Source organism: Sesamum indicum, linkage group LG2, assembly GCF_000512975.1.
Source record: "Sesamum indicum cultivar Zhongzhi No. 13 linkage group LG2, S_indicum_v1.0, whole genome shotgun sequence".
Taxonomy (NCBI): domain Eukaryota; kingdom Viridiplantae; phylum Streptophyta; class Magnoliopsida; order Lamiales; family Pedaliaceae; genus Sesamum; species Sesamum indicum.
This window is the reverse complement of record NC_026146.1, coordinates 895,071-915,646: the sequence shown is the minus strand read 5'-3', so window position 1 is coordinate 915,646 and position 20,576 is coordinate 895,071. Positions and strand designations below refer to the sequence as shown.

The window sequence follows — 20,576 nt, the reverse complement described above, 5'->3', positions numbered from 1 at the left end:
ATCTTTATATTTCTGGTATTTTTTTATCGATTTGATTAATTCTTTATTTTTCTTTTTCCTTTTCCTTCTCTTTTTTTTTTCCCTTAAGATTAATAAATTCTTCACTGAAATTATGGGTTTAAATACCAAAACTCTTTTCAAGAATGTTCTTGATATTTGAGTAGTTGATATGAATAAAGTTCTTAATCCCAATTGAAACAAAAATAGTAAAACACCCTTTTTGATAACTCTGAAGTTTTATTTGTTGCTGCAATCCCAACTCTGTGAGGTTCAATTATTTTTTCAATAGTTGAAAAAAAACCCTAATTTTGGATGGCTACAACATCTAATTCTTCGTCTCCTTTTAATCGAGCTCAAAATCTCCTAACAGTCGTCAGTCCCGATGGTCCTTGGCGGCCTGTGGCATTTCCTCCCACTCCGACATCTTTCCTCCACTTTGGTTGCCATGAACTGTTGCTCAACAACATTTTCTAACTTCATGTTTTAACTTTGAATTTTGCGCATCTTCCAAATTGGAGAAAGTCAGACGAAGAGTTTTTTTTTTTTAATTTTATTTTGTGTGTTTTGTAATTTTATTACAAATATATATTTTAATTATTTAAATAATATTTATTTTAAAGTTTTATAATTAAGTGGAATAATTTAAAAGAATAAATTTTTTTTATAAAATAAATCCATCTAAATTAATTAAAATAATCTATTAAAATTTATCAATCCAAATAGAACGTATAAAAAAAATTCTTAATCCATTACTAATGTGCATAAAATTATTTATTAAATATATAATTATTATTTCAAAAATAAGAAAATAAATCTTTAAATAATTTTTCAAAAAAAATATAATTACAATAATATATATAATTCAACCCGACAAACAAAATAATATATATACATATATAAATATATTATATATAAAACAAACATGATTTGACAAAAAACGGTGAATTTTATCTCTCAATATATAAAACCAAACATACAACACCTATTTTATCTTATACTATTTTAAATTATCTGCAAAAATAAATCAAAACATACATACTGTTTCTAACATATACTTATTGGTCAAAATAACAAAACACTACAAAAATAAAACCAAATATAATGATGATTTCTAAAAATGAACTTACGTCCTATATTTATGCACTTGACTTCCTCAAATGGACGGTTAAGATTAATTTTGATGGAACTTTAAAAAACTTTCCCAAAAATATTTTAAATACTATAGTAGTTTTTACACCTAATAGAATTTTCCTAAAACTTCTCCCAACTTCAATACTTTATGAAATGTTCAAAAATATTTTAAATTCATGCCTTAATTATGCAACTTATCAGGAATTGGTCTCTCACGTTTTATGGTCAATGAATAGTTTGTCGAAATTTGGGACCTACCTGATTGGTCGTAGTTAGTATTTTTAAAATATTAAAATATATATTTTTAAAAAATAATACTACCGTAACTTTATAATATGACATAACTTTATTGAAATTTTTTATTTTTTATTTTTGTAAATTATATGTGCATACTTTAGCATTGAAATATTAAAATTTTAGAATTTGTGTTACTTATGTAACTGCCAAAATGTTTATAAACTATTTATATCAGTATTTTGAATTTATAGAAATTTTAAATATTTGTATTATATATAAGTATTAATAACTTATACTTTATATATATACAAATATATACTATATATTAAGGGAGAACATCTTTTGATGTCTTCTTTGTTTTTGAGAACATCTTTTGATGTCTTCTATTTTTTTTATATGTCTTTTTTTTTTTTTCTATCCGTTAACTTCCACATTTACCCTATTAACTACAAATAGTAAGACCTTCTTTTTTAAAAAAATAATTATTTATTTTTCTTTCTTCTACTCCAAATACTTTATTTCAAAAATATTTATTTTTTTATTATAATTTTTTCAACAACAACAAAAATTAATAAATAATATTTAGTTATTTTAATTGTTTTTGTACATACCTAAAATGGTAGGTTTAGATAAGCATAGATTCTCTCCAGTAGTATGGTATTAGAATTTCAACAAATCAGAGATTCTATATATATATATATGCGAAAATCTGATAGAAATATAAATTACACCCAAAATCTTCTTCAATCAACAAAACATCATTGGCGGAATTGATATGGCAGGCCGGCATCAGCACAGAAATGAAAGATCAAGAAGAAACGATGATGAAAAAACTAAGAAGAAGAAGAAACATAGTAGAAGAGATAGAGAGAAACGTAAACGAAGTGAAAGGGAAAGGGAAAGTAAAAGGAGGAGGAATGATTCCGATGACAACAGTGAGTTCGAATCGGATGATGAGTCGTCGAATCCGCAGGATGTGATTAAGTATGTATTGAAAGAGTTTCCTGCCGTTGCCGGAGATCTAGAGCAGGTATTTTTGAATTCTAATAAATTTGTGACCATTTGTTCTTATTATTTTGTAATCTTATTTTTTTCTTGAATTTGGGTTGAGGAAACTTTTATTTTGCAGTGATACGTTACCCTAAATTCATGACATAGTATTAGTTGAATCTGGGAAGATAAATTCTGAAATGTAGGATAAAGGAATCAGTGGGGTGTCTCTTATGTCAACGAGTGGCTAAAAGTTAGAAGATTTAGGGAACTGCTCACGAACTTGTTCTATGTCGTATTACCTTGTAGTACTTCTACTTCCTTTTTTTTCGGGGGGGGGGGGGGGGGGGGGGGGGTGGTTTGAGGGTTGGGCTGGGGTTTGTAGCAATGCAAAGGATTTATTGTGATAATTAACAAACTTGGAATATATTCATGTTTTATGATCCTATAGTTCCTCGTTTTATGTTTACCTTCATGATTTGATGTACCGCCCCTTTTTTGGGTAATTATAATGTATGTATGTGATGAAGTTCTTATGATGATATTTATTGAAGTTTCTTATGATGCTGTTTAGCTTTTGCGGATGATTGACGATGGACAAGCTGTTGATATAAGGGGATTATCTGAAAGATCACTGGTCAAGCATCTTAGGAGGCTGTTCATATCCTTAAACCTCAAAGAAAATGGAGATCAAGTCTTTCTATTGCGAGATAAAGCCAGTCCTACACTGGACGTTGTAGGTCCAATTATCCGCTCTCATCTTCAACCTCCAAAAGAGCTGGATAATTTAGGTCCACAGACAGATTCGCACTCAGTTCCACCAGACTCGGAATGTGGGCATGTGGCAGACAATGTGGATGATACAAAGAAAGATTCTATTGGCCCCAGGAGAAGGTAGCTAATTATGTGCAACTTACATGAGAAGATCCTTTGAATGCATATTTCCACCATTCTACCAGGATTTAGTTAGCTCCATCTTGTATGATCTTTAAAGTACGTGGGTGCAGTTAAATCAAAGAGAGATATTTTGTAAGACATCAAATAATAAGTGGTGGAAACCATTAGAATACTTTTTCCCTACTTTTTTTCAGAAGAAAAGTAGACGTCTCTAAACAAGATGATGTTGGTTTATATTTGTTTGTTCCCTTCCTGATATCAAGCTTTTATTTTGTATCTTTCTTGTATCATGACCTGCTGTTGGTTCTTGCAGGGTCATTGGGCCTGAAATGCCGTCTGCTGAGTTACTTGCCGCAGCAGCCAAACTAACAGAAGCAGAAGCTGAATTACGGTATAGTGCACAACTTATCCTTATTAATTCTATAAGAATGCATGTGAATATTTAACTGAAAATAATTCACAGAGAAGCTGAGCTGGACGGAGACACTGAATTATTTATAGGACCCCCTCCTCCTGCTGTGGTCACGGAAGCTGAATCTGCCAATGAAGCAGAACGTTTCGAGGAGGTTCCGCTCCTTTCTCTTTCTTGATAACTCTGTGATATCCCTAAATATGCAATTTTCTTTTTCCAGTCTTGGTCCCAAAATCATGTAGACTTCCCAATTTCTCAAATGCTGCCATTTCAAAAAGAAAGAAGTTATTGTCTTCTTGCATCTGAGTTGCTAGGTTCTATTACTATCAGTTTTATAAATGGTTGTTGCGCATGGCTAACTTCTCTGCTATATCTTCAGATTACAAGAATAATTGGTGCTGAGGAAGATAGTCCATATGATATTCTCGGAGTCAACAAAAATATGTCTCCTGAAAACATGAAAAAAAGGTATCCATTTTCAGGTTTTCTCCACTCAAATAATCAGCATTCATCTTTTCCTAGACTGCGTCTTGTATCTGTTCCTGTGCTTTGACATGTGTGCATAAAATTTTTCTATATGGAAGGTATTGGAAGTTGTCGCTGATGGTTCACCCAGACAAATGCTCTCACCCTCAAGCTCACCAAGCATTTGTTAAGTTGAACAAAGCATTTAAGGATTTACAAGATCCTGATAAGGTGAGTGTTAGGACATTTTCTTGCTCTGTTTCGAAGTTTGAAATGTTTCCTGCTTGTTGCCATACTAATAAATGGATTGATTCGTATTCTGGCGAAGAGGTATACTTCACATAATAAATATTCCTCTGTGTTACATCTGTGACTTGTCTGAATATCTGGTGAAGAAAATTGTCAGTAGTCATAGAGTTAAAGAATTTATGCTTTTCACTTCACAATTTACAAAGATTTCAGCATGGGAAAATTTCATATGACAGAAGCTAGCTTTTGTCATCTTTGCTAGTTCTAAAATCTTTAATATTAAATAAGGAAATAAAACAGGAGACTAGTTACTAATTATTAGTTGAGATTAATTATGAGAATCAGAGCTGGTTTGAACTGAAATAAAGGTTCTTGAATAATCCATCAGCATGGTTTAACTTTTGTCCTTAGTGAATATGGTTATGTCAACTTTACATGGAAACGAAATGTGAGAACCTCTCTTGTTTCATTGGAATTGTATATTCACCTCCTTTTGATTGAAGTTGTTCCCTCTGTGAATTTGGAGCTGTCAACTGCTAATGGTGTTGCTGAGATGTGGGATGGTTATTTTTTATGTATGGTGTTAACTAATTAAACTCTACTACTTATAAATTCAATACTTGGCGTGGTATGCTTTGAAATTGTGTATCTAACTCATAGTAGTCAGTGGCGCACGGCGTGGCGCACGCCTTTTCAAAGGATGGCGCAAATATAAGAAATAATCTATATATTTATATAATTAGTATTATTTTGATTAGATGAATGTATAAGGAGCTAAATAAGACATATAAAACAACAAATTAAACATAACAAAACTTCATATAATTAAATCATCTCCAAAAAAAAACACTGACAGAACAATTAAAGCACTCAAAGATTAATAAAATCACATCAATTTCAAAGATTCAATCGGCATAATTAGAGCTTGTACTGCTGTACACGCCAAAAATTAACTTAGGAAATTAGGGTTTATTAAGTTAATTTTTTTTTTAATTTATGGGCCTGGGCCGCGCAGGCCCTTTTCTTTCACCGCGCACCTGGCGCGCGCCTGGGCAGCGCCGAAAAGGCGCCATTCTGAAGGCGTGCGCCATGGGCGCCGTATGGCACGAGGGCTGCGCCTTTTGCGCCATGCGCTGTGGCGCGCGCCATTGACTACTATGATCTAACTGAAACTGACATGACCAAAACCAATTTGCAGATTTATTTGACATTTTAAATTAAGTGTACAATTTTGTTTTGTATCTTACTGTGTTTCTTCTTTCGCAGAGAAAAGCCTTAGATGACAAAATAAAGTTGAAGGAGGAACAAGAAGCATTTCAGGTACCATTTCTACAGTGGCTCTGTAATAGTTTGTTATATGCCTCAAGACAATTTCATTCATGCCAATTGTTCAATATATGCAGGCTGAGCTGAAAGCAATGCGTGAGGCTGCTCAATGGAGACGTCTTCAAGGTTTGGCATGCTCGACTAAATTCCATGTGATCCATTCATTCATTTGAAAGTTTAGTTGATGGGTATTAACTAAAATACTTAGATTGTACTCACTCTGAAGATAGTTTTCCGCGCAGGCTGAAGTTAGCCTAAGCGTTCTAATCTAGAAAGTGCTAGGCTTCACAGCTTATTGGAGAATATTGGCAACCAATAAAAAATGCCGCGCCAGGATCACATAACCAGAAATTAATAACTTTGTTTCGAAAGCAACTCAAGTTTCCTGGCATTTTTTAAGCTCACTGATTATTTTGTTCACATGCATACGCCATTCTTATTTGTTTTCTTGTAGTGTGTAATGATGAGATTAATTTTAATGCTTTTTTGAGCACTGATGTCATGTTGGTATCCTGGTTGATATGTTTCTGTCTTGTCTGGGGTAATAGTTCATGAATTTAATGTCAGCATCTTATGTCGCTGCTCTCTCTAGCCCCTTCACTTCCAACCAAATGCCTGGACATTGCCACCCCCATGAAGCTCTTTGTGCCACTTTTAACCACAAAAATGCACTAAAAAAGAAATTTAGGGAAAGGAAAATGGAAAGAAGAGACTTTGCACCTATTGTTTGAGTAAAGCACGTTCTCAGGGTTATCTGATACGAACTTGAGAACTGTTTGCTTTGCAGGTATATCTATGGAGGGTGATGACATACTTCTAGCAGAGATGGATGCAAAAGTTGCGCAAAAACGAGATGAATGGATGACCACATTACCTCCTGAAAGAAAAGTAAGTGGCTAGCTGTTAGCCTTTTTTCTTCCTGTTGTTTCCCATCCCTTTTTGTCCCTGCATAATCCTGTAAGTGGATGTTCTTCTTAACGAGCAGTCAAGAATGAGGATCAATACCACACTAGTATCCCCAGTAATTATTACCCATATCAGATGCACAAATGTATTAATGACTATCTGCAGGAGTGTTATTTTTTATGGAATTATGTGAAGTATGAACTAAATGTTGCTCATTATCAAAACTGTGAACTTATATAACTGTGGTCTCTTGGTTAAACTATGTAATATTTTTCATTTGTCATTCTTAAGAGATCTGAGAAGCACCTGTGAGTTTCTGCTGCTGAAAGTTCAGGTTCGAATTGTTTTCACTTGTACTCGTTTTCTGATTTTAATTTCTGTTTTTTAGCCTGGCATGACCATGCACTCAACAACAAGGTTTAGCAAGAGCTCTAAAGAAGGACGTGGGGATACAAGTGCCTGGACTGATACACCTTCAGAAAGAGCTCAAAAGGCAAAGATGAAGTATTTCACCTTTTCCCTTTTTCAAACCATTTGAGTTCTGCAAGATGCTTTTCAGGCCTTGATGTCTGATTGTGATATATTTGTGACAGTTACTTAGAAGCCTACAATGAGGCTGCAGCACTTGCTTCAAATGAACAAGAGAAGAAAAGAGTGAATGCAGATGCAGAATTGGTAGATCAATACAATAAAGCAAAACGGTCGAAATCGTTGGTGGAAAAGCATCAAGACTCGCTTACGAAACGTTCAAAGAGAAAAGGCAAGCAGGAGTCAGCAAAAGAGGAATGGGAGGGAAATCATCCATGGAAGCCTTGGGACCGAGAAAAGGATTTGACTGCTGGAAGACAAAATGTGAAATTAGATGCCGACAACATGGCTCAGGGTCTATCCTCCAGGTTTTCTTCTGGATCCTTTCAAAGAAACTTCCTTTAGACCAAAAAGCCTGGATATGTTAGGGTATATTGTACCACTCTTCTGGTGAATCCGGTTTCCCAGTCGACAGCTTTACCTTGATAGTTATCTACACTTGTATCAATTGTAACAACACCTGCCGAAACAAGTTTAATGTAAGACAAGATAGGTAGCTTGTTGGCAGGAGCACCTTGCACCTAAAACTTTGGTCATGGGTTCGAGACGCTTGGAGGATAGTTGGGGATGATTATTCATAGATTAGGAAAGGAAAAAAAAAAGAAGTTTAATGTAACATCAATTGGATAGCTTTTGGTAGCTACCGGTTTGATTGCAATTACTGACACGACTCATCTTTTTATGCATTTGGGGATTAATAAATCTCTAGGACACCTGCAAATAAAATCCAGATTATTGTTCTTATGAGTCGAGTATATACGTCGTAAATGGTAGGAATGACAAATAACAAAATTTGATCTGTTACTGCCCATATCGAAACAACCTTGGAGCAAAAGAAGGTGATTCTGCACCTTCTTTACGCTGCATTTCAATGAGCACAACTTGTAAACCTTGGTGCTTCTTGCTTTTCTTTGAAAGAAAAAGTATAGTTGATCATATTCAATGGAAATATAAACAAGTGATTTGAGAGCAGAATCGGGATGAGAATCTTGGGGGAGATTTCAGAAATCATTGCCAGAACAGAAGCAAATTGATTAGAGCTTGAAGTGAAGCAATCATCTACGAATATGACTTTTCGGCTCTTCTGATGATCATGTCCTGCATAGTCCCACTTACAATCCAAGCAACGACCAATAGCATAAATTCTAGGATATATATAACAATGAAAAGGTAAGGAACCAGAAAGAAAAGAGAAAAGAATGATAAAAAAGAATGCTAAAAGCATACAAGTAAATATATATATATATATATAATATATATATATCTAGGGTAAATTATAATTGACTCCCGTGACATTTATTATAATTAAAAATATTTTTTTATTATTTAAAAAATTATGAATATTTTGTTGAATTTAGTTGCTGTCTAACAAATACCTCCCGCAATAGGTTATAGGGGTATCTATTAGGCGATTGTTAATATAATGTGGTATTTATAATTTATCAAATAACAAAAAAGTAATTGTAATTATAACAAAATTTAGGAGAGCCCATTATAATTTACTTTATATATTTATATATGTGTTTGTGTATGTGTATATATATGGATATATGATTAAATATATTTTGGTCCTCTAACTTAGATCATTTGTTCGTCTTCTTATTTTCTAGGCTAACACTTTGATTTTGTATCTTTTTAGTTTTCGTGAATTTAGTCGTTTTTCGTCAGAATTCACCTTCACCTTTGATAGAGGGTGAATTCCTGCAAAAAAAATATTGAAATCATGAAAAATTTAAAAGATGCAAGAGCAAAATGGTGCTCTAAAAAGTAAAAGGACAAAAATACTAAAAAAAAGCTAATAGGACAGTAGTTATATTTTTAAAGATAGGGTGAGATGTATCTATATTTTTCCAGTGAGAAGGTGAACTCCGATGAAAAAAAAATTAAGAAAATACAAAATCAGAATACTACTCTAAAAAATTAAAAGACAAAAATTTAATTTAGATTAAATGATAAAAATTGCATTTAAACCGTAGACATATAGCCAATAGAAGATAAAAACTAAGGTTCCAACATCAAACAGTACACAAGAAAAGATAAGCTTTGTCTAAATTGGATTAAACAAATGAAAGGAAGAAGAGACAAAATAGAATATTATCAACCTTGTAATGCAGCAATCATCAAACCCATCTCTGTCTCATATCTGAGGAAAATGGGGAGAGAAGTCAGAGAGACAAGATTAGGTTTTGTGTGGAGACATGTCATTTTCATCCTTAGTTAAGGCCCCCCTACTCTCCACCCCTTCTCTAGAAGATTGTTAAGTCTTTTTCAAGGTTAGTTAACACCCCACCCTACCCCACCCCACCCCACCTCCACATACACCCATTTTTATATACATGATCAACATATATGTATCTATCATTTGATTGAGAAGGTTTGAAAATGTTGTCCAAGAATGTTAGTGTGCAGGCAACGCAGCACACAACTTCCTTAGTCCCACAAACCGCCCCAAAAGATAGCTATCCCACTTGCTTGCTTTGCACTGTTTCTTGTTTGCTAAAGTAACTCAACCCCTTTTAAGATTGCAGCAAACCATGTCCAATTAGTTAATTCTTAATGGGTTATAATTACAGTACCTTGTGCACTAATTCAGCATTATTTATGTGCAAAACAATTCACAAAAACCTTAAAATCTTGCAAGAATTACACTATCCATTGATGGTCCCATATCCCATCAAACTCATGAAACGTCACACGATCGATGATTGTTTCCCTTAACCTACAGCCATGTTTTTCATGCTGATGCCCTGGAGGAGTGTGTGTTCACACTACACACAAGCAGCAGGTGCAGTTGATGGTACTCGAATCTCGTCACGCTTTGTTCAGCTGTTAGGACAACAGTATCCAGGAAAGATTTCCGTGGAAAAATCATTGTGTTTAGCTTTCAACCCTCATAATTTAGTCACCTGAAAGAACACGTATATATTACATGCATGCCAAACAAACACAACAAACATGCATGGATTCTTACCAATTCCTCATACATGAATATGTGTTTGTGTGTGGGAAAAATGTTAGGTAAATTTGAGTGAATGTGAGCCTTTCAGAGCAGGAAGGGGCTAAAGATGCAAATCCCTACAATGGAGATGTCTGAACAAATTAAAGTGTACAAGGCCCACGTATTTGTTCTAATGTATATGTACTCAACCTACCAGTATAATTAAATATATACCATTACATTAAGATCTAAGTACCAAGATTCAAGTTTTGAGGTCAATTTTCAACCTTAATATTGGAACTTATAAATTCTTGGAGTAGGTTGGTAATTCTTAATCATAATCAACCTTTGAAGGTTCAGACACTACTATAGTCTATAGATAATTTCCTTTCGTATTGGTCAATATTTACGAACTTAGGATCTCACGTATTCTTTAAGGGGTGAATAGCAATTTACCCTCCTTTAATATTGAAAATGAGCAAATTACGCCATATGAAAATTAAATAGCAATTTATACCGATGTGTTTTAAAAAATGAAACAATTTACCTCTCTACCTAGGTAAATTTTTATATTTTGATGAAAAACACAAGGGGATAAATCGCTATTTTATTTTTCACAAAAAGACTGTTTGCCTAATTATATTTTCTATAACACAGATACGTCCGTAGATTACAATTTAACCTCTCTTTAGGAGACAACCCAATGAATTGTAACGATCAACCAGTGTAATTAATGGGCATTTAATTACATCAGTTTTAACACTCATTTGTTATTTTATTCGAAATTTATAAGCATGATATGAGTTACAACTTATGTATACTGCATATATATAACTTAATTTGACTTGTTGACATTTCACTTTAAACTTTCTTACCACTTATTCCGAAAGTGAAATCTAGGAACAAAATATCTTGTAAAGTTAATAATACATACCATATATAATAATTGTGAGCCACAGCCACCCCTAATTTGTCATTAACTATAACTTCCTTGGATTGCATTTGAAAAAGTATGCAATATAATATCCTTTAATGATGTAATTAATTACGACATTAATTAAAGTAAATGCTTAAACATGCGAATTGTCTCAAGATAAAAGCTTTTGCCCCTTGTTTCATCACTCTCTTATCTATATCTTATTGTTAAGGACGCGAGAACACCTTATTGGTTTCTCGTAATTTTTAGTCTGTCAATTTTAATATTTAATTTTGAATTTATTCATCTAACTTTCTGCTCTCCCATTTATATTTTGATAATTATTTTTTTTTTAAAAAAAAGTCCATTACAAAATTTAATATTAACTTATTATTTTGTATGTACTTTGTTAAACAATAAATATTTTATTTTTTTAAATAGTATTATAGAATTTTTGCAAATATGCCACAAATTACTAGTCCAATTAGTGTGACAGTAGTGTTGGTAGGTGCACATGATCCCATGAATGTTGTTTTGACACGCATGGAAGTTTGTGTTTAGGAAAAGTTTAATTTTTCCTTTTAAATATATGAGAATTGGGGTCATGTATATATATATAATTAATTGCAGGTTAGCATTATTAATCTTCTCTAGTTTGTTTATATGTCCTTTTCAGCCTGAAATGATTAATAAATCTAATCCATCTTTAATTAATTAATTAATTAATTAATGAAATCTAGTGACACCATAGAAAGGGTCCACCCCTTCCTATATATATATATATAATTATATATTACTTTTTATTCAGAGAATTCAAGAAAAAAAGAAAACATTTAACTCAAATAAAATTTTCCCAAACAGAATCTTGAAAATATTAATTAATTTAATTTCTTGGTTGGTCCAGATGATATATAGTGATTAATTTTGAGTTTATTTATAATAATAATTGTCTAATTAATTAAATGACGCATCGAAAACATAAAAACATATATGTACATTGAGTTGAAATTTCGATTAATATTTCCATTTAATAAGTACGGCTTTTATCCCGACTCTATTATTATCTTTTCACGATTTCTCTAATTTATCAAAATTGAGTTGACACGTAACATTTATAAGGTTGCAATCTGCGCGCATATATTGATACATTCTCAAAAAATTAAATTAATTCTTGTAAGTACGTAAGTCGAACACCTAAGAAAATTAATTGAGAAAAAGAAAAAAAAAAGAGTTAATTAGTAATATTAATACATAGAATAGTAACCTAGGTAGGTAGGTTAATTAATATCCATCGATCTAATCTGTTCCTTACAAAAGAAAAAAGCAACTTTCCGACCAAACCCCATCAAGAAATAATAGAAACAACAAACATCGATCGTCCCACTTTGTCAATTAGTAGTGCATAATTCATTTTCAAGAACTGTAATATATATACATAAATATCTAAAGGTAATTAATAAAACCCATAATTAATGGCATGGACCAGTTTAGCATTATTACCTCATCCTTGGATTATTTGTGTGTGTCTCAACCGGGACATGCATGTAAGTAGCTAGCCGCAAAGTTCTTCCCCTTCCCATGCCTTACTTTCTTTTTCCACAAGAATTTATTACTATCATCATAGTTTCTATTTATTATTTCTGATAAAATGCAATCAAAATTTACTTCATTTATATAAGCAAAATTCGTTTATGTAAGTATATATATATATATACAATTTGTGTAATTAATGAGTATTTTCGGGAAGAATTGGACAGTAAGAATATATATATACTATATATGTTTTAAGATAATTAACATATACTTTACATCAAATATTATAATATAAAACAAGAGGGTATGAAAATTTTACGTAAAGCTGTGTCTCTAGGTAGCTACTTTTTTGTTCTTACAAGGGTTTTTGTGTGGTTAGGATTAAAGTAAATATTTTAATTCATGTTCTTTTCGTTTACATGTATGGTCAGAATTAATTATAGTATTTTTCAATTATCTTTTTTACCTATAGAAATTGTTAAAATAATTAATTTTTAGTAGCTCATTCTCTTGCAACACACTCAAGGAAGGTTTCGTTTTTTTTTAAAAAATTCAGGTGAGATTAATTTTATAATGGTAAAGTATTTGAAAAGCCAAAAAGTGCACATTTTTTATTTGAAAATCGACCCCTTCTCTTATTTATTTATTCTTAGGGTACATATGTTCTTTACTCTTTCTATTTTTGGGTCATAATAATTAAAAAAAAAAAAAAGTACAATTTGAATCTTCTCGAATTTTGGGACCAAAGGCCTACCAGATCAAACCTATGTAGACAGTTTTTTTGGCATCACATTGTCGGATTGTCCTTTGAATTTTCTGTACACCATTTTTCTTGAAATCCACTTTTCTTTTTTTTACTAAAAAAAAAAAAGGTTATTTTCTCCTATCAACGTTTAATTAATTACCGATATTTTACTCGATATTTTATTTATTAGGTACATGAAGAATTACCGCATACGATTAGTTAATTTTAAAAATAAAAAATATACGACGATTATCTAACTACGCAATAATTAATAGACTATATATAGCATTTAGACATTAGGAAACTGCAAATGATTAGCTTCTTGAATTAGACAGTTGGGCTGCTCCCACGTGTCAGCCCATAAGTGGTGCCAATTGGGTAAGGGCGGCGCACCCAACAGACAAACCCTAGCTGGACTGTGGGTTAAGGTTTCAGTGCTTAGCAGAAATGTTGGAAAAGGCAAGAAGTAGTAATTTTCAATAAGGTAAATATATAAACCCTAATAAAGGGGTGGCGTGAGAATTTGGGGTGTCACGCCGCCCAAACAGACCTTTGATCCAATATATACCACCACCCACCCCACGCGTAATCAATAACATGATTTGATCAATATAAATTCTTATCTATATATATATATATTTTCTTGCAATATAATATATGTATGTATGTTTGTGCGTGTATGTGTATTAAGAAAATAATAAGGGAAGTTATAGGAGTGTGTTATGTTTTGTGGGTTGAGTCAGTCACATTCTTCATTGTAATAAAACTATATAATATTTGTACTGTAGCTGTCTCCATCTGCTTATCATATAAATATACATATCCCTCCCTCTCACCACCAACATTTCACTCACTTCATCAATATATACATTCCATCAAACTCTCTACCAATATACACCTCTCTCTCTCTCTCTCTCTCTGTGAAGTTCAAGAACAGAAGGGTTAATTCGGACTTTCTGGTTAGTATTTTCTTGAATTTGAAAGTTTAATGCATGGTTGCATGAGCTAGCTTGCATGTGTTCTTCTCCATATGGTTGTCTTGTGAAAATTGGAATGCGAACTTTCATGATTTTAGCTTAGCTCAAATGCTCAATGAATCAAGGATGTTTGAACTAGGTGGTCGTCGTCTACTCATAACACCGTATAAATCATAAATAGGAGAAGAGTTTAGTATAATTTGTTGTGGAACATATATGTGTAAGAAAAATTGATAAGCTTATGTATGTTAAGAATTAATTAATGATGTTCGGAATTGATAAGGTTATGCAATAAGGGTAGCTAGGTAGGGCTTGTGGGTGTGAAAACACATAGTGCACCAGGAAGCATGGAGTGGAATGCACTCAAAGAAATGAAATGAACGTGCCCCATGTCTCATCTAAAGAGAAGAAAAAGTCAATTTCTACGGCCACCATATATAGCTACCTTAATTCTACTTTTGTCTTAATTCTAGTACTATACATGCAATTGTCATATTATGTTTTGTGGGGTGGGGTGGGGGGTACCACATCTGGTCTGCCACATACTTTCCTGAAATTTCAAACACATGCAGCAAACAGTACTGTTGGGACCATCATTCCATTGTGCTCACGAATGGATATGAAATGAATCATGACAATTCTCACATCAAATTAGAGTTGTGTGAGTTTTACTCTCTTTTCATCAAAACGACTCTTTCTTACTCGGGAAGTAGCTTTTGTAAAGAACAACAACAAATATCTATAGCTTTGGGGATTCACAACATTATTCAGGTTATCATTTTGTATGTTCTAATGATCATCATGATCTCAAAATGAATGAAAGTTATATATATATATGTGTGTGTGTGTGTTCTCTTTCTTGATCTGAAAATCGATCTTTCTCGTGACCTGAAATATATGTTGTACTGTTTAGCAGGATCAAGAGGATAATACGTATCAGGAAATATGGAAATGGAGTCATGTGTGCCTCCCGGCTTTCGATTTCACCCCACCGAGGAAGAACTGGTGGGCTACTATCTCAAGAGGAAGGTTAACTCTCTCAAGATCGATCTTGATGTGATCATCGACATTGATCTCTACAGAATGGAGCCATGGGACATTCAAGGTACGTACGTCCATTATAAGCAGTTGACAGCATCTAAGGTTCTTTTCTTGGACAGTTGCTCATCGTGTGTCTGCATATACATTTCGTTCTTAATTGCTTACAGACAAGTGTAAACTGGGATATGAAGAGCAGAATGAGTGGTACTTCTTCAGCCACAAGGACAGGAAGTATCCGACTGGGACGAGAACCAACAGGGCGACGACTGCTGGTTTCTGGAAGGCCACGGGAAGGGACAAGGCAGTGCTTTCAAAGGACAGAATCATAGGGATGAGAAAGACCTTGGTGTTCTACAAAGGACGAGCACCCAACGGTAGGAAAACCGATTGGATCATGCATGAGTATCGCCTCCAGACATCTGAACATGCTCCTCCTCAGGTACCTCAACCATATACATATATATATATGTGTATATATATGTGTGTGTGTGTGTGTGTTAACTTGAACCTGCAAGCTAAAGGGTTAAATTAATTTGTTATTAGTCTTTTCTACAAGTGCAATGGAGGAGAAAAATGGATGTATATATTGGATATCCATCATTTGTAATAAGTGGCCTAGAATTCGTATATCGACTTCTATTTTATGTGTAGGACGTTTTTCTATGTGGTTAATGATTTCAGACATGACAGCCGTTCTTTCCAAAAGCACTTTCTGAGGTTGAAAAATTGCAGCAGATGTAAGAATATATAACTAAGACTAACTTGTGAAAAAAGGAATGAGAAAGTGAAGTTATTTTAGTGCATTGAGAAATTGGAAAAAACAGTTAATTGATGCATGCTTGAAAAGTTAGAAGCTTATAATCTGATTAGATGAACGCAACAGGAGGAAGGATGGGTCGTTTGCCGAGCATTCAAGAAGCCAAATCCAAGTCATAAACAAGGTTTTGAAGCTTGGAACAACTCTTACTATATCAGGAATAGCAGCAACTACAGGCTCCCATCATACCCAGGCACCTCAACTACTCAGATGAATAATTTCGATTCGTCCCTTATTCATCAGCCATCGTTTCCACCGGAGTGTCTCAAGGCTAGCCACAGCCCTTTTGAAAGCCAAGTGGTTGAGCTTCCAAAGCTCGACAGCCCTTCGATTTCAACGAGTTTTGCAACGAACGATACTAATTTCGAGCATAGTTTTGTAGCCAATGAGGAGACTGAAGATGAGAAGAGCAACTTTGGGAACCAATTCAGTGATTGGAATAAGCTGCTTGCAACTCAAGTCACTGGAGTTCCATCACATGCATACACAGACATGCCCTTACTCCCCCACAGTGATGATGAGTTAGATGCTCAAAACCATTTAAGTCATGTACTTGATCAATGCTTTCCTGACTTGTAGCTAGATAGAGTTTTTATTTAATAATTTGTAAAAATAACAGACTTTTGTCCACTGAAAATCCATCAAAGGGCAAGCTTTTCTTTTTCTGAAAAGTTTCCTTAAGACCAATGCTTCCCCAAGTCGTCGGGACATAGGCTAAATTGTTGATTTTTGATTCTTGACTGTTCTTGTTCTGAGCAAATGTGAATTTCAAATACATGTTATTGCAGTTTGCCTCATGAAAAGTCATTTTTTTTTCAGAGTTTTTACTTATTTGTTTGAGGATCTGATCAGTTTTGTTGTTAGATTCTGTAACATCGATCGATCCATACAAATTATAGAATATGGCGACGTATCATTAATAAGACAAACACAAGGATAAAAGAAAGTGAATATCCTAAGACAGCAATGTCTTTAGTTAGTTCTAATTGAAATACCACATTTTGTCATAACCCCAAATGCTGCAGCATTAGTACTACATTCCCAAACCCTTTCGTCTTTTGCCTCTCCATATATACTTTATTTTGTCTTATTTTCTGCCTCATAAATTGCCAAATGCAGGCCAAGAATTCGATGAGCCTTTCTATCCTATATATACTCCATTCCAGGACTTCTCCAAGGCATACTCACTTCACATATTCAATACTTGAGTTGCTCACAAAGGATTAAGTATGGAGGCCTTCTTACCGTATGTTCTTCCTCTTATACTTCTTCCTCTCTCCGTCTATCTCTTCTCGTTAATCCCTAAAAGGGGTTCTGAAAAATCGAAAAACCTGCCTCCCGGCTCACGGGGTTGGCCTATGCTGGGAGAAAACATAGAGTTTGCCGTGTTAGGCCCTCAGAAATTCGTCAAAGATAGGATGGAGAAATACTCACCGGAAGTATTCCAAACCTCTTTGTTAGGAGAAAAAATGGCCATATTCTGTGGTGCACAAGGTAACAAGTTCCTTTTCATGAATGAGAACAAACTTCTGACTTCCTGGTGGCCACAATCAATGAAGAAAGCCTTGCTGTTCCCTGAATTTGTTGAGAGTAACTTGAAGGAAGTATCGGCCCTAAAACGTAGCTTTCACCACGACATTCTCAAGCCTGAGGCCTTAAAACAGTACATACCAGTGATGGATGCTCTGGCTCGTGAGCATTTGGATAACGACTGGACCCCCAATTCTGTTGTCAAAGTTTCTCCCCTGTCCAAGAAGTACACCTTTGAGCTGGCGTGTAGATTGTTTCTCAGTGTGGTTGATCCAGAGCACATAAAGAGGTTGTCCGAACCCTTTACTCTTGTGACCAACGGGATGTTCTCCGTACCTATAGATTTGCCAGGTACGGCCTACAATCGTGCCATCAAAGGAGGCAAATTGGTGCGTGAAGAGCTGATGAGGATCATCACAGAGAGGAGGAAGGAGCTGACGGAGAAAAAGGAGACCGAGGGTCGTGACCTATTGTCCAAGATGCTACTTGTGACAGATGAAGATGGGCAGTTTTTGAGCGAAATGGAGATTTCTAACAACATCATCGGTTTGCTTGTGGCTAGCTTTGAGACGACGAGCTCTGCAGTGACGGCTGTCATGAATTACCTTGCTGAACTTCCCCACATTTACAAACAGGTTCTTGAAGGTAACAACTAATCACTTCTATATAGCCTCTAACATTACAACAGATTTCTCGTCACTCTCCTGACAAGAAAACACACTGATTATCTTATGGACACATCTTCACAGAGCAAATGGAGATTGCAAAATCAAAGGGCCCTGATGAGCTATTGACATGGGAAGATATCGAGAAGATGAGGTACTCGTGGAACGTGGCACGTGAATCGCTCAGGTTAACCCCCCCTGCCCAAGGAGCATTCAGAGAAACCACAACTGAGTTCACTTATGCTGGTTTCACCATCCCTAAAGGATGGAAGGTACATACAATATCCAAATAACTCAACCATATATCAACTTATCGCCCGTTTTGCTTAACTCTTGGCTCTCTCAACCTGCAGACATTCTGGACTGTGCATTCATCACACAAGAATCCCAAGTACTTCCCTGAACCAGAAAAGTTCAACCCGTCCAGGTTTGAGGGAAGTGGACCGGCTCCTTACACGTTCGTGCCATTTGGAGGAGGGCCACGGATGTGTCCCGGAAAAGAGTATGCTAGGCTTGAAGTCTTGGTTTTCATGCACAATGTGGTGAGAAGGTTCAGACTTGAGAAGGCCATCCCAAATGAGAAGATAGTCTTCCACGCTTCGCCTACACCGGCTTACGGCCTCCCGGTTCACCTTCATCCTCATGAGAAATAAATCCTTCTTGGAGTGTTGTGCCACTGCTTTATACATTGAGAAGATGTGAATTCCATGATACGTTTGTTGTTTTCTGGTTTTTGTTGACAATAATCTGTGAAAACAGAGCTGAAAATGTAAGAAAAAAGAGATGAAGTATGATGAAATGTGGTAGTGTAATATTCTTACTATGTTTCTTTGAGATTAGTTGTTTGTATTTCTCCCAATAAAAGAATGTCATCCATGTTTCCCTTTTATCTCTCTCTCTCTCTCTCTCTTTGTTTTTTATAAGGTAAATTTTGGTCTTCTAAAATGTTGATTCTCCTCAAGCTGTATATATTTCATAATTTTGATTTAATAGAGTTTGAACCAAACTTTCTCATAGATCATCAGTAATTCTATTTAGTTGCAAAAGTAGTGAAAATTCTTACCTACTGTATACCCATCATACATCAAACAAGAAATAAAAATGCAATTTAATGAAGGTATTTTTAATTCTGATTTTTACAATTTAGTCTTAGTAATTTTAGTCTTTTTTTCTTCTAATTTGATTGAAAAATTAGATGTGATATGCACATGACTCAATTAAGTTGTAATTTTAGTCCACTAACTTAGGGGTGTTAGCTTTTTTATTGATTTACAAGATTAAAATTGAAATTTAATTGAGTCATGTACAAACCACATGCAATTTCAGTCAAATTGGCAAGATAATGAAAATTATCAAAATTTTAAAATTGTATGACTAAATTACGAAAATAAATTCGTATAGGGCAAAAAATGCCACCCTCCTTAAGATATAGGACTAAAATGTAATTTTTCTTTACGAAAAAATATATTGCATTTATTTTATAATTAGTTCAGGTATAATAAATTTAATTTAAATTAGAATTTTTCAGTATTAAGTGTTAATTTAGGTGTCAAATTGTAATTATTTTAATTAAGAAATCCAAGAAAAGTAGAAAACAATAAAAGCGCATCTGTGTTAAAAACTTGAAACAAGAGTTGAACAACTCTGTACGCCTACGGCATGCCAATTTGACTCCTATTTCACTCCCATTATTCCTCTCTCGCTCTCTCCTACCTACGGAGAGAGAAACACTGACACACGCTCAATTTTATAAATAATCTCGATTTCTAGGGTTTTTGATGTTTCACATTTACGCCAAAATTATTTCTTTCCTGATCTCTTTATGATATATATAATTGCGCCATAATCCCAACCCAATAATTGATGAAAAATTCCTCCGTTTTCGATCCCATTAACAGAAGTTCCTAATTCCCTCGCAATTTTACTTTTTTCTTTTTCCTTTTTGGCTGGTGTTTTCTTGGATTTTCTACGCCCATCGATTGCCCCACACCGCAATGCTTTTAATTTTTTAATAGCAGGATCAGCCAAGCGCGCGACAATCTTGTATCCCCCTTTTATTCTGGGTGTAATGAAGGTTGAGATCCTACGCTGCTGATAGCTTCCCAGCAATTTCTTGCAATCTTTGTCCACGTTAGCAGCATCGACATCGACGTCGCTTTTCATGGCGGCGCCCCGGATTCTGGTGGTGGAAACTGGTGGTGGCCGGCTCCTGG

At 34.4% G+C, this 20,576-nt stretch overlaps 4 protein-coding genes across 6 annotated transcripts in view; all 4 read left to right on the top strand.

Annotated features, from left to right (window-relative positions):
• LOC105176044 lies at nt 2,037-7,945 on the top strand. Its single transcript, XM_011098724.2, has 11 exons — nt 2,037-2,398; nt 2,933-3,252; nt 3,569-3,646; nt 3,719-3,821; nt 4,047-4,135; nt 4,252-4,363; nt 5,648-5,701; nt 5,785-5,833; nt 6,495-6,595; nt 7,002-7,117; nt 7,207-7,945. The coding sequence occupies exons 1-11, from the start codon at nt 2,144-2,146 to the stop codon at nt 7,544-7,546; spliced, it is 1,617 nt and encodes a 538-aa protein (XP_011097026.1). The 5' UTR covers nt 2,037-2,143; the 3' UTR covers nt 7,547-7,945.
• Nucleotides 14,169-16,827, top strand: LOC105177634 (NAC domain-containing protein 30). 3 transcript variants are annotated; one of them, XM_020692044.1, is made up of 4 exons: nt 14,169-14,292; nt 15,227-15,415; nt 15,519-15,790; nt 16,235-16,827. In XM_020692044.1, exons 2-4 carry the CDS (start codon nt 15,256-15,258, stop codon nt 16,745-16,747), a joined length of 945 nt encoding a protein of 314 aa, XP_020547703.1. In that variant the 5' UTR covers nt 14,169-14,292; nt 15,227-15,255; the 3' UTR covers nt 16,748-16,827. The 3 variants fall into 3 exon arrangements, with proteins under 3 accessions (XP_020547703.1, XP_020547704.1, XP_011099157.1); XM_020692045.1 differs by having other exon boundaries at nt 14,177-14,292; nt 15,224-15,415; XM_011100855.2 differs by lacking the exon at nt 14,169-14,292 and adding an exon at nt 14,911-15,081.
• Nucleotides 17,347-19,252, top strand: LOC105177626 (beta-amyrin 28-oxidase-like). Its single transcript, XM_011100842.2, has 3 exons — nt 17,347-18,343; nt 18,448-18,635; nt 18,717-19,252. The coding sequence occupies exons 1-3, from the start codon at nt 17,398-17,400 to the stop codon at nt 19,014-19,016; spliced, it is 1,434 nt and encodes a 477-aa protein (XP_011099144.1). The 5' UTR covers nt 17,347-17,397; the 3' UTR covers nt 19,017-19,252.
• Nucleotides 20,009-20,576, top strand: part of LOC105176034 (uncharacterized membrane protein At4g09580) — a gene marked incomplete in the record, with an annotated part of 3,153 nt that continues 2,585 nt past the window's right edge. Inside the window, 1 exon segment of the mRNA XM_011098714.2 lies at nt 20,009-20,576. Coding sequence (XP_011097016.1) covers nt 20,525-20,576 — 52 coding nt within the window.

What these genes read in the sequence shown, in the direction of transcription:
- LOC105176044 (XM_011098724.2), top strand. Translation starts at nt 2,144, where the DNA reads ATGGCAGGCCGGCATCAGCACAGAAATGAAAGATCAAGAAGAAACGAT. An exon ending in CCTGAAAACATGAAAAAAAG is followed by an intron (nt 4,136 to 4,251) that starts GTATCCATTTTC and finishes TCTATATGGAAG; the next exon opens with GTATTGGAAGTTGTCGCTGA. An exon ending in CATTACCTCCTGAAAGAAAA is followed by an intron (nt 6,596 to 7,001) that starts GTAAGTGGCTAG and finishes TCTGTTTTTTAG; the next exon opens with CCTGGCATGACCATGCACTC.
- LOC105177634 (XM_020692044.1), top strand. Translation starts at nt 15,256, where the DNA reads ATGGAAATGGAGTCATGTGTGCCTCCCGGCTTTCGATTTCACCCCACC. An exon ending in GGAGCCATGGGACATTCAAG is followed by an intron (nt 15,416 to 15,518) that starts GTACGTACGTCC and finishes AATTGCTTACAG; the next exon opens with ACAAGTGTAAACTGGGATAT. An exon ending in CTGAACATGCTCCTCCTCAG is followed by an intron (nt 15,791 to 16,234) that starts GTACCTCAACCA and finishes TGAACGCAACAG; the next exon opens with GAGGAAGGATGGGTCGTTTG.
- LOC105177626 (XM_011100842.2), top strand. Translation starts at nt 17,398, where the DNA reads ATGGAGGCCTTCTTACCGTATGTTCTTCCTCTTATACTTCTTCCTCTC. An exon ending in TTACAAACAGGTTCTTGAAG is followed by an intron (nt 18,344 to 18,447) that starts GTAACAACTAAT and finishes ACATCTTCACAG; the next exon opens with AGCAAATGGAGATTGCAAAA. An exon ending in CCATCCCTAAAGGATGGAAG is followed by an intron (nt 18,636 to 18,716) that starts GTACATACAATA and finishes CTCAACCTGCAG; the next exon opens with ACATTCTGGACTGTGCATTC.